The sequence below is a fragment of the Ascaphus truei genome, chromosome 9, assembly GCF_040206685.1.
Source record: "Ascaphus truei isolate aAscTru1 chromosome 9, aAscTru1.hap1, whole genome shotgun sequence".
Lineage (NCBI taxonomy): Eukaryota > Metazoa > Chordata > Amphibia > Anura > Ascaphidae > Ascaphus > Ascaphus truei.
In genome coordinates, this window is record NC_134491.1 from 25,541,787 (window position 1) to 25,555,229 (window position 13,443).

At 48.9% G+C, this 13,443-nt stretch overlaps 1 protein-coding gene across 1 annotated transcript in view; it reads left to right on the forward strand.

Moving 5' to 3' along the window:
• GPR37L1 (G protein-coupled receptor 37 like 1) overlaps window positions 1-11,697 on the forward strand; it is a 39,314-nt gene extending 27,617 nt beyond the window's left edge. Inside the window, exons 3-4 of the mRNA XM_075615388.1 lie at window positions 7,996-8,629; window positions 9,904-11,697. Coding sequence (XP_075471503.1) covers window positions 7,996-8,629; window positions 9,904-10,680 — 1,411 coding nt within the window. The 3' untranslated portion in view covers window positions 10,681-11,697. The remainder of the gene's footprint in view (window positions 1-7,995; window positions 8,630-9,903) is intronic.
• Window positions 11,698-13,443: the final 1,746 nt, after the last annotated feature.

Genomic DNA, 13,443 nt, shown 5'->3' on the forward strand with positions numbered 1-13,443 from the left:
ATCATCATACAGAGCGGGCAGCGGCAGCCTCCCCATCACACATAGGGGGTTATGCACTAAGCAGTGATAAGTACTTTTAAGTGAGATAAAAAGCCATTATAGCGTGATACTGCCTGCTGTGAGATTCACAAAGCAGTGATAAGTCTTTTAAGTGAGATAAATGCCTTTATAGCGCGATACTGCATTCTGTGAGATTCACAAAGCAGTGATAAGTGCTTTTAAGTGAGATAAATGCCTTTATAGCGCGATACTGCCTTCTGTGAGATTCACAAAGCAGTGATAAGTGCTTTTAAGTAGCCATTATAGCAGGTTGCTGCACTGTTATCACTGCTTTGTGAATCTCACAGCCGGCAGTATCACACTATAAAGGCAGTTATCTCACTTAAAAGCACTTTTCACTGCTTTGTGCACAGCACCCAGAAAACACACTTATCACTGCTTAGTGCATGACCCCCATACTGCGATACCATGACAGGTATACGCAGCACAGGCGCAGTGCAGGCAGCAACAGCACTGGGAAGTATCACTGGTTCTGTCCCTTGAGTCGTTCAGTCCTGGAGGTCACTGGGAGTGTCAGAGCCATGTGTGGTAGGAGAGGACCGTCCCGAAAGACAAACACATGACTAAAAACCAACGTCACCGGAGATAAAGGACCTGTGACCTGTGGAGTTTGCCCCTCCCTTCCCCCCGTGCAGGTGACACAGACATTAGACAAGGAGTCTGTCCCTCCCACCGCAGGTTGACATACTATCAAAGACAGAGGGGACCATTCGTACACGGAGTCGGATGTCCCACCCCCCTCTTTGCAGGGTGACACAGTGACATAGACAGAGGGGACACATGGGGCATGTAGTCTGACCCATCCCTCACAGGGGGCGATACATGGACACAGGCATTTAGAGTGATTGCTCTGAAATGGTTAATAATTAAGTTATTAACAAGCTTGTTCTTTGGTCTCATTTGCATATGAACGCGATCAGGGAATTTCCCAGAACCTCAACAACAAAACTATGTGAGGGGCACAGCCCGGGCAAAGGGCACTCACCTCTACCACTCCTATACAGAACTCACTCACCTCTAGGACTTGAACACAAAAAACGCTCAAATGTAGGACTATTCATAGGACACAATCTCTAGCACTATATATAGGTTTCACTTACATCTAGGACAATATATAAGTACTGCTCCCCTCTACGAGTTGTGTACAGTGCCACCTTACCTATATGTATAGTATAGGACCTGCTCACCTCTAGGACTATATATTGGATGCTCCCCTCAAGGACTGGGCCCGACTTACCTCTAGGACTATATATAGGATCTACGCACATACAGGACTATATAAAGGACACACACATCTAAGACTGGTATACAGAACCTGCTCACTTCTAGGACTGATATAGAAAACCACTCACCAATAAGAATGGTATACTGAATCCGCTCACCTCTGGGACTGATATATAGGACCTGCTCACCTCTGCGACTGCTATACAAGCCCTGCTCACCTCTAGGACTGGGATACAGGATATCAGAAGCGCTATATCTTTTTCCCTCTCGCGCTCCTCCCTTTCCCCCCGTGCCTAGTCCCTACACAGGGTATCCTGGGGTAGGTGTCTGGGGGGGGGGTTTCTGGGGTGGATATCATGGGGGTTCACATCCTGGGGTACATCTGAAGGATGCATTTCGCAAGCTGTGAGTGACACCTGAATCAGGCATTACATGACTGACTGCTTTCTCCTTACTGCAGTCCCTAATGTTGTCATTAAATCCCTGAGCACAGGGGGGTGGTTATTATTAGTATTATTAAACCTTTAATTATCTGCATTGCATGTATTTAACTTAATTACGGACCCTCGCTAAAGGCTCCCGTATTAACTCCTTCCCTTCCAGAGAGACCAGCAGTAGGAACACCCTCCCCCACCCCAGAAGAGAGACGGGAGAAGGGGGGATATGATAGAAATGATATATTCAAAGAAAAAGAGAGGTGCTAGAACAAGAGGTCGTACTGTGAAGCGGGAGGGCGGCAGGCTCAGGGGAGCTGTCAGGAAGTACTTCTTCACAGAAAGGGTGGTGGATACGTGGAACAGTCTCCCGACAGAGGTGGTAGGGGCGAATACAGTAAGGGAACTCAAACATGTTTGGGATAGACATAAGATTAAAAAAAAAAGCCAAGTATCAAATAGGGTCCGAGGTTTTACAGCAGATAGAAAAATGGCCAGCCTAGGTGGGCCAAATTGTTCCGATCTGCCATCAAATTCTATCATTCTACGTGGCACGTGGATGCAGTGCCTATATGGGTTGTCGCGCTTGTTCCGGCGTCAGCTCCCATTAACTTGAATGGAAGAGAGCACCGGAACGGGTGCAGTAACCCATACCGTCACTTGACGCACATGCCCTTATGTCTTTATATGTGAAGCAGCTATGCGCCCTGTAATGGGAGCTCACGCTAAGGCTATGGCTCCGCGCGCGTCAGAGCACTTGGCGGCACGTGCACCAGTTTCAGCCGCGACCTGTGGTCTACGGTTGCGCTTCCGCTGAAGAGCAGGAGATCCGACGAGGGGGGCTTGGCGGGGGCGCGGCCATGACGTCACGCAGCTGGTTGGCACTCATTGGCTGAACCGCCGCCGTGACGCGGCGAATGCTCGACTGCCACGCCACAAATCTTGTCTTTCGGCAAAGGCGGTCACGCATCGCGCCTTGTGCGCCCACGCACACGCCGACTGGGGCATGCCCCATAGAGGGCTGCACCTTGTGTGTGGTGCGCACGCCTTCACGCGCATAGCCGCGGCCACCGGGGACAAAACTTAAGAGTAATCTAACCCTGTGTTTACATCAGGTGAGAGCTGTAGGTTGAGAAGGGTTAATGCTGTGTTATCGCGTCCAGCACAAAGGACACAGTGAGAGCTGTTTGGAGAGTGTCACATCACTCTGGGGGGTGGGAGGGAGAGCAAGAGAGGGAGGCAGAGAAGGATTGAGGGCGATAGAGAGGGAGGGAGATATACAGACAGAATGATGGAGGACAACATTTCTATATATACCAGTACATTGTTGGTGTGATTATGTAAATAAGGACATTTGTCTGGCAGTTTTGTTTCTGTCGCCCCCCAGTGAACAAACTGAGTATGGACAGATACCACAGAATACTTTTTTACAATAAGAGGTGTGTTTTTATCAGCGTGGCTCCACCCATCGGAAGCTGTGCGTCTCGGCTGTGAGATGTTCCTATAAGAGGGGTGTTCTTATTACAGGAGCTTCTTCCATAGGGAGGGGCAGATCTGGGCTGTGAGATGTTCCTAGATGAGGCTGTTCTTATGAAGGGGGTTGTTCTTATAAGGGGTTGTTCCTATAACATGGTCCCACCTCTGCAACACACCTGGGCAGGACTGGTACTATTTTTAGTGTCCTATTTATAGCCGCCTCTCGTTCTAAAATTAGCAACAGCTGCCATTGTAAAGGAATGTGTCACATGAGGGCGACCTCATCCCTGGACACTGGGAATTTCACTTCCAAGGTTCCAACAGCTCCACAGGGGCAACACAGGACAACCCTGTCCAACCCCCACCCCCACTCCACCATTCTAGCTTCATTACAGGGTACTGTGTGTCCTGATCTTCTCCCTGCTATTAGAATATTCCTATATTTATTTAAACTACATTATAGGCTAAAGCAGTCAAATTCCGGGCATTATTGAAAACCCTGCTCTCTGATTGGTTAAAATTCCAGGCATTATCCACAGTACTGCCCTGAATTTCAGCAGCTTGCAAAATGCAGTTTTCAATCTGTTTATTTCCAGCCAATCAGCTTTCAGAACAGCTGAGACAGGGCAGGGGATTGATTTGAATTAAGTAAAAGCTCTGAGACAGGGCAGGTGATTGGTCAAAAAGTATCAGCCACGGTTTGACTCCTCCCCCTCCAGAGCTGACTGAGATTTTCTGAACAGATTCAGTTGAATTGGGGGGGAGGGAGGAGAGAGACTGCAAAGAAGTAAGTGTGTTGTGTATAGAGGTGCAGTGTTGTTTGTGTGTGTGTGTGGGGGGGGGGGTAGAGGTGCTGTGTTGTGCTGTGTTGTGTGTAGAGCTGGGGGGGAGAGTGCAAAGTTTAGTAAGTGGCTGCATTTTTGATTGTGGCTGCAGTGTGTGTGTTGTGCTGTTGTATGTGTAGCAGCAGTTTGTGTGAGTGTAGAGCTGATATGTGTGTGTGTATAGAGCTCCAGTGTGTGTGTGTGTCAGTAGCAGTGTTTATGGGTGTAGCATGTGTGTGTAGCAGCAGAGTTTGTGTGTGTGTGTGTAGAGCTGCTGTGTGTGTAGAGGTGCTGTGTGTGTAGAGGTGCTGTGTAGTGAGTGTAGAGGAGGTGCTGTGTTGTGTGTCTAGAGCTCCAGTGTGTGTGTGTGTGTCAGTAGCAGTGTTTATGGGTGTAGCATGTGTGTGTAGCAGCAGAGTTTGTGTGTGTGTGTAGAGCTGCTGTGTAGTGAGTGTAGAGGAGGTGCTGTGTTGTGTGTCTAGAGCTCCAGTGTGTGTGTGTGTGTGTGTGTGTGTGTGTGTGTGTGCGCGCGCACACACAGAGGGGGCGGCAGTGTGTGGATATAGATATCTGCAGTGTAAGCGTATATTGAGGTGGTTTCATGTATTTACCATTTTATTTGAATAAAAAATCTATTTAACTATACAAAAGTGTCTATTATTTATGAAATGTATGTATGTATGTCTTTATTTGTATAGCGCCATAAAATGTACATAGCGCTTCACAGTAGTAATACATGTCATATAAATAACAAATATAAATAACAGATCATGGGAATAAGTGCTTCAGACATACTGTAAAAGTAACATTAAGGAAGGAGTCCCTGCTCCGAGGAGCTTACAATCTAATTGGTAGGTAGGGAGAACGTACAGAGACAGTAGGAGGGAATACTAGTAAGTGCGTCTGCAGGGGGCCACGCTTTGTGTCATGTGTCCATGATTATCCAGTGCTACTCATGCTTCTTTAAGCAGATGTGTCTTAAGGTGGGTCTTAAAGGTGGATAGCGAGGGGGCTAGTCGGGTATTGAGGGGAAGGGCATTCCAGAGGTGTGGGGCAGAAAGTGAGAAAGGTTTAAGGCGGGAGAGGGCTTTAGATACAAAGGGGGTAGAAAGAAGACATCCTTGAGAAGAACGCAAGAGTCGTGATGGTGCATAGCGAGAAATTAGGGCTGAGATGTAAGGAGGGGCAGAAGAGTGTAAAGCTTTAAAAGTGAGCAGTAGAATTGAGTGTGAGATACGCGATTTAATCGGAAGCCAGGAGAGGGATTTCAGCAGGGGAGACGCTGAGACAGATTTAGGAAAGAGTAGAGTGATTCTGGCAGCAGTGTTTAGGATAGATTGTAGGGGAGACAGGTGAGAGGTAGGCAGGCCGGACAGCAGGAGGTTGCAGTAATCGAGACGTGAGAGAATGAGGGCCTGAGTCAGAGTTTTGGCAGTTGAGTAACAGAGGAAAGGGCGTATCTTTGTGATATTGCGGAGGAAAAAGCGACAAGTTTTAGAAACGTTTTGAATATGAGAGGAGAATGAGAGAGAGGAATCAAGTGTGACCCCTAGGCAGCGTGCTTGGGCTACTGGGTGAATGATCGTATTTCCAATAGCAATGTGGAAGGATGTAGTAGGGCCAGGTTTGGTAGGGCCAGGTAAGCCTACATTTAGCCTATAATAGTAATAATCCCCTCAGAACAGGGCATTACTGGCCAATAATGCCCTGGCTGGGTTAAAGTCCCTCGCCTTCAACTCTTCCAGCCAGGGCATTATTGGCCAGTAATGTCCTGTTCTTCAGGGATTATTACTAAAGCATATGCCTTGATTGTAACGTAACAGGGTCTGTGTTGTAGAAGGATAAACATTTGCTATATACAGTTAGGTCCGGAAATAATTGGACACTGACACAACTTTCATAATTTTGGCTCTGTACGCCACCACAATGGATTTTAAATGAAACAACCGAGATGCAATAGAAGTGCAGACTTTCAGCTTTAATTCAAGGGGTTGAACAAAAATATCGTATGAAACGTTTAGGAATTGCAACCATTTTCATACACGGTCCCCTTATTTCAGGGGCTCAAATGTAATTGGACAAATTAACACAATCATAAATAAAATGTTCATTTTTAATACTTTGTAGCGAATACTTTGCAGGCAATCACTGCTTGAAGTCTGGAACGCATGGACATCACCAAACGCTGGGTTTCCTCCTTTGTGATGCTTTGCGAGGCCGTTACTGCAGCTGTCTTCAGTTTGTTATTTGTTCGTGGGTCTTTCTGCCTTAAGTTTTGTCTTCAGCAAGTGAAATGCATGCTCGATCGGGTTGAGATCAAGTGATTGACTCGGCCATTGCAGAATATTCCACCTCTTTGCCTTAAAAACTCCTGGGTTGCTTTCGCAGTATGTTTTAGGTCATTGTCCATCTGTAAAGTGAAGCGCCGTCCAATCAACTTTGCTGAATTTGGCTGAATCTGAGCAGACAATATATCCCTATACACTTCAGAATTCATCCGGCTGCTTCTGTCTTCTGTCACATCATCAATAAACACTAGTGACCCAGTGCAATTAGGAGGTTAGTCACACATGCGCAGTGCATCTTAATAGCGGCGGCCATTACAGAGAAGCTCCGCAGTGGAACAACAATCTCCAGCAGCCCCAGGGGCAGCCAGTCAGATGTTGCACTACAGCCAATAGTGCTCCAGGATTCCCCTGCTCCCAGAGTTGTTACATTTGGCGCGCTGTAAGCTACGCCAGTCGGAGCTGGGACAGAGAAGGGTAAGGGTGTGCTCAGGGTGTCAGGGGCCCCTGAGCTAGGCCAGAGACCCCTCATGGGCCCCAGCTTGGCTCCGACTCCCCCTATAAGTTTGTGGCTGCCACAGGGAAAGGCCCATTAGATAGGTACACTGCCCCTGTAGTTGCCTAGTGTCAGGGACACAGCAGGACACCGCACAGCAATTGCAGCCTGTGGTCTGGGACCAGACCACCACAGCAGATAGAGACTCTCGTCATGGTGGGACCCTCCAGCTGGATACCACCCCACGTACAGGCGGGCGACAGCGTGGGACAGACGGGCCCCTTTTTTCAGTCAGCGGTACTAGGTACTGGTGCACCTGGCAGGTATCAGAAGGTCAACAAGTGCACTAAGTATACTGTACTTACTGTTGGCAGTGCTGTTACAAACGGGGTGGGTTGGCTCCTGTGGACACCAGGGTGGTTGGATGCCCAGGGCACCTCAGTACATTGGGGAGGACCCTACCAGGGTGTGGACAAGGAGGTTGGACTGTGGGGTACAGTGTGGGGCTAATGCCGTGAGAGGCCTGTGTTACATGCGTTATAGCAGACTAAGTTGCATGCAGTAAACCTGTTATATATACGTCTGTGTGTAATTATTGTATTGAGTCCTGTGAAGGCGTTTTCCGGCGCTGTCAGGATCCCTCACAGGTGGAGGCATTGTCACCGGACGATCCAGGTACACCCCAGGCTCCCAGCAGCGGAGGTTCAGGCCTCCTGTGAGCCGCAGGTAAAGCACCACATACACTCAGTAATCGCCACATCTTCCAGAGGGTGGGGGAAACAGCGATACATGTATATGCTTGTGGAAGTAAGTGTTGTGGAGGATGCAGAGGGTAGAGAGAGGCTGAAGGTTAGGAAGTGATGATCAGAGAGAGGGAAGGGCATGTTAGAGTAGTTAGAGTCTGAACAGAAGCGGAAAAAAAACAGTTCAAGAGACCTGACCTTCTCTTCTATCACCACTAGGAGGTACCAGAGAGCAGAGCCTGGTGTGGCTGGTACCCACAATATGTGAATAAGGAGGGGGGAAAGGGGCTTGGCACAAAGTTTAATCCTGTGGGAGACACTGTGACCCATTCAAAGAGGGCTCAGAGCTGCATTGTGTCCCTCTACAGCTGGGAAACCCTCCCTCCCTCTCTCTCTCTCTCCCCGTTCCCTGCACTATTTCTCTGCGCAACTGCTCATGAAATTCTTCTGTAGGAAGATGAGAGTTTTGTGTGGCTCCCTGCTGGTGCTTCTGGGCACCCTGTCTACAAGCCCTAGCAGTGCTAGTGAGTGGGGTGTGGGGCACCCTGGGGTGGGTACAGGGAGCAATGTTGGGGTGCGGAGGAGGGTGCTGGCACCGGGAGAAGCTCCAAAGCAGGTGGATGAGGGGAGCAAACTTCGAGCCAAGAGGGGATCCCAGAGCGAAGACCCAAAGATGGACCCTGTAGTTTTGGGGTATCCCAGGCTCATCCATCCAGCAGGTAGCTGGACCCCCGAGCTCAGACAGATTGGGGTTCCCCCAGGGCACAATGGCACTGCTCCATCCTTTGCCTTGCACCCTCAGTTACAGAACCCGTTGTATCCACTGGGCGAGAGCTCGCTCGGTGCCTACGGGATACTGCTGCTGTCTTTGGTAGTGTTTGCAGTGGGCATCATCGGGAACCTGTCAGTCATGTGTATCGTTTGGCACAGCTTCTACCTGAAGAGCGCCTGGGACTCCATCCTAGCCGGGCTGGCACTCTGGGACTTCCTGCTGCTTTTCTTCTGTCTGCCTGTGGTCGTCTTCCAGGAGATCACCCGCTGCAGGCTGCTGGGGGGTCTTTCCTGCCGCATTGTGCCCTACATGGAGGTGAGAGATGCCTACTTGCCAGGGTGTTCCATGGCTGGGGTGCGAAAGGGTGTGTTAGGGCTGAGGTGTGTCGGGGTTTGCCATGGGCATGACAGGGCTGAGGTGTGCCGGGATGACTGAATGAGATCCAACATGTCCCAGTTATTCCCATGGTGTCTCATTAATTTCCAGTATGTTCTAGTTATTCCAAGTATGTCCTATTGACTCCCAGTAATTCCCAGAGTGTCCATTTATTACCAGCATGTCCCATTGACTCCTGGTAAATTCCACTTATTCCCAGTATATCCTATTGACTCCCAGAATGTCCCAGTGACTCGCACTATGTCCCTGGAATTCCACTGTGTCTCCCCTAACATGTCTATCTATACTGTATATCTGTCCCACAGCTCCCCTATTAATCATAGCTAGTCCTGGTGAGGCCATCACAGTGTTCCCCAATGCATTCCAGTGTGTTAACGTGTGTAATGGTGAGTATGTGTGTGTCAGGAGGAGGCTGACACTGCTAATCTGTGTGTTTGAGGCTGGTACTATGTATGATCACTGGGTCTGTGTTTGTGAGGCTGGTACTGTGCTATTATTGCCAAAGACGAAAAAGATCAAACGGCACTCTACTGAGCTTAACAAAAATGACAAATATATTGTATAGTAAAAAATATCAACATTTGACAAAGGTCTGATAGTGGGACCGAAATGTGATATTTTTTGCAATATAATAACTTAGCTATTTTTATAAGCTCCGTGCAGTGCTTTTTCATCTTTGGCATTATTCTTCTCGTTGATTGGAGTGATGTGCACCTGTGGAAAGTTATTGTACTCTGTGCATATCTGCTGTCATAGTGAGTGCTTCTGTTTTTCTGTTTTATTTCACTGTGTGATTATTGCCACTGGCTGCATTGTGTATGTGAAGGTGGCACTGTCTGTATGATAGAGGCTGGCATTGTATGATCACATGCCATTGTGTATGTTGGAGGATGGCACTGTGTGTGTTAGAGGTTGGCACTGGGTGATCCTTAACACTGCATGTGAGGCTGGCACTGTGTGTGATCACTGGCATGTTTGTGTTGGTGACCTGCAATGAATGTGAGGCGGGCACTATGTGTAGTCTGTGGCACTGTGTGGGGCTGGCATTGTGTGATTACTGCACTGCATGTGAGGCTGCCACTGTGTGATTATTGGCACTGTCTGTGTGTATTATAGACTGGCACTGCATGTGAGTCTGGCATTGTGTGATCACTAATGCTGCCATCTTATAACCTGTGCCTGCCTGTGCCCAGGTTTCCTCTCTTGGAGTCTCCACCTTCTCCCTCTGCGCTCTAGGCATCGATCGCTTCCAAGCAGCAACCTCCCCCCAGCTCTACCCGCGGCCCGTGGAGAGATGTCAGTCCATCCTGGGCAAGCTAGCCATCATCTGGGTGGGGTCCCTGACGCTGGCACTGCCCGAGACCCTGCTTTGGCAGCTCACCCAGGAGCACTCCCCGGTGTCTGGGGTGGTGACTGAGTCCTGTGCCATGCGTCCTGACCCTGGCCTGCCCCCTGTCCTGCACTCCCTGGTCCTTACCTACCAGCACGCTCGTATGTGGTGGTTCCTGGGTTGCTACTTCTGCCTTCCGCTGCTCTTCACCATTACCTGCCAGTTGGTGACCCTCCGTATTGTAGGCACCGCCAAGGACGCCAGGCACGCGCAGTGCCAACGCCAGCTCAGTTGGACAGTGGTGGGTCTGGCCACAGTGTACGGAGTCTGCACCCTCCCTGAAAATGTCAGCAATGTACTGGTCACTTACACCAGCCTTGATGTCACCCGGGACCTGCTGACACTCATCACTCAGTTCTTCTTGTTCCTGAAGTGCTCGGTCACTCCAGTCCTGCTCCTGTGTGTCTGCAAACCCCTAGGCCAGGCATTCCTGGACTGCTGCTGCTGCTGTTGTGAGGAGGGGGGCAGCCCGGACTCCACTCACCACTCCACAGTGGAGGGGAAGAAACCTGCAGAGGAGCCGATGACCACCCCATACTGTGGGAAGGAATCAGAGCTACAACTGGGGACCCCCTGCTAAGAGGGCACATGGGGGGGAGTGTATAAATATATATGTATATATAAATATAGGGACTGACTCTACGAGGAGAGACTTATCCCCCATACTTAGAGAGTGCAAGTGTCCGTGTTAGCAGATACAGAGGGTAGAGCAGAATGCAGTGTTAGAGAGGTGGAGCATAGGGTGCAATGATAGCAGGCAGGGTGGGGAGATCAGGGTGCAGGGTTAGCAGAGAGGAAGGGAACACAGGCTGCAATGTTAGCACATGAAAAGGAGAGTGCAGGATGCAGCGTTAGCAGAGGGAGTGGGGGGAGTTCAAGGTGCAGCGTTAGCAGACGGGAATTCAGGGTGCAGGGTCCCTAATATCATCCTTGTATGAGTGATGTCACCTGGAGGCCTTTATGTAAGATAACTCTATCCCATCACAAAATTCATACTGACCAATCAGCTGTCCCCCTAGAAGCCCCGCCCCCTGGGCCTCTCGCTCTGTAAATAAATTCTGTATGTTGGGACTGAATGGACTGTGTCATTTATCCCCGCACCCACCCTCATTTACTGTGGGCCAGAAAAATGTTTGTCTCTGGGGGTCAGAGGTCGGGTGTTAAAATGGTGGTGAGGGAGCCGGATATCCCTTAAAGTGACAGTGGTTCAGTGTGACCAACTAGGTGCCAGTGTTTTGTTAGCCCTTCAGCCTCCTGCACGTTCTTCAAGAGTATTGCACAGCAACCGTAGGACCCCCTGGCAGGAGACCACTCAGCCCTTTATCAACTTTGCTTCCATATCGAGAGAGAGAGAGTGTGTGTCTGTGTGTGTGTGTTAGGTTTGCCACATTTAAGTTTTTATAATATGGGACACCGAAATCCAGTATGAAATTGTGACGTCATAATGAGTGATGAATGATGTGCAAATGCTTCGAGCTGAATGGTTTCTCCCACTTGGCCGCTATATTCTTTGGTTTGTAACATCTCCGCTCTTGGCCGGGCTGGGAAATACGCGCACTGAGCTAACAAGTAGTGGTGTGAGAAAAAGCGATCTGTGTGTGTGTGTGGGGGGGGGGCGGGGGGGGGCAGGCTGGGGTCATGGTATTATGAGATGACCAGGCAGTGTCCTACATTAGTATTTTAATTAGTAAGGCGACATCTATTGGAAACGGTAACTATTACACTCAAGTAGAAGTGGATTACTTTTTGTGACTGATTTAATTACATTCATTTTAAATTCAGGCATTTCACATCAAGACACTAAAATATGGGACGATTATGCGTCCCGACAGACCTTGCTGAGACAATGGTACAAAGCAATTAAATAAGGGACAATCGTGTGTGTGTGTGTGTGTGTGTGTGTGTGTGTGTGTGTGTGTGTGTGTGTGTGTGTGTGTGTGTGTGTATATGTTCATTCATTGATTAAAAAAAGTTTTAAATAATTTCAAATGAACGAAATTATAAACTTATTAATTACGGGGTTTGGCTCCACTCACGAGGGGGTTTGCAAACTGAAGCTGGCGGATAAGAAAGGGTTAAGGAGGCGTTATGTTGACAGATCTCAGAGGGATCTCTGTGACAGAGGGCTCTTTGTTCTCCCCCTGATGTGGGGGGAGGGGGAGATGTTGCTGGGCAACAAGCCCTAAATGTGAAAGGGGAGTGGGGGGGAGCCAAAGACTGTAGCATCTCCATGGAGACCCGACCTGTAGCCTCCGTGGAGGCAGTAAAGGGAAGGTGCTCACCCATGTCACACCTTCTGCTCCACTGATTTATAAAACAAATTATATGACTTAAAAAAAATATTAAAATGGTATTTGTCTAATAGTGTACCCATTTATGCTATATTATTTATTTCAGTTTACTAACATAACACAAACTCTCCCCTCCCTCCTTCTCCCCCCATGTTATTCTGTATCTCCCCCATTCTAGCTCTCCCTCTCTCCCCCATTATCTCTCTCCCTATTATGGCTATTTATCATCTCAAGTGTCACAGATGAAGTGTATGTCTGTCTGAGTTGAATTCCCTTCTATCAGTGTGTAGCACTGCTTCCCCCCTCCCCCTTGGGAGATCTTGCTAAAGCTACAGGTGTCATGGTGCTTGTTACCTGTGAGGGTTCAGGAGAGATGAGCGTCCGCGATGGTAAGAGGAAACAGAACAGGCTTTTGGTGATCCTTCAGGTTCTTCTCATGGTGTCAGCGCCTCCAGTCATAGCAGGCTCCAGGTGTACTGGAGACAGTCCCCACCATAACAGTCTTCAAGCATACCCCATACACAATAGACTGTAGACTCAGACAGGTGTATATAAAACAGGATCCTTCATTGCATTCACTGCAGGTGTTGTTACAGGGAATACAGTGGGCAGCATAGAACCCCAGGCCTCTGGATGGTGCCTGGCCTCTGAATTGATGCCTTATAGTCTGGTAATCAGTCTGGTAGTCTATAGACTCCTTATAATTTAGAATGCCTCCTCTCCTAGTACAAAGGGGGAAGGCACAAGGTCTGCACCGATTGGCTGTACACAGACCCAGTTCACCTCCAGCCCTGTCACTCAAAGAGGCTGCATGATTCGGGGGGGGGGGGGAAGAGGGGGGGTTACAGTGCACAGGATAGCTTGCCACTGCCTGTAGCTACTAGGACGTACGTGACAGGAGGCAGAAAGTATAGCCTGGACCAGCCATGGCTACAAATGTAACCCAACTGCAATAGAACTATTAGCAAATGAACATCTCCTTGGTATGTCTCAGTTGATTAAGCAGAAGCCCTCCCTTAATTATTATTGTCAAGTGATTTTGTTACAGTATT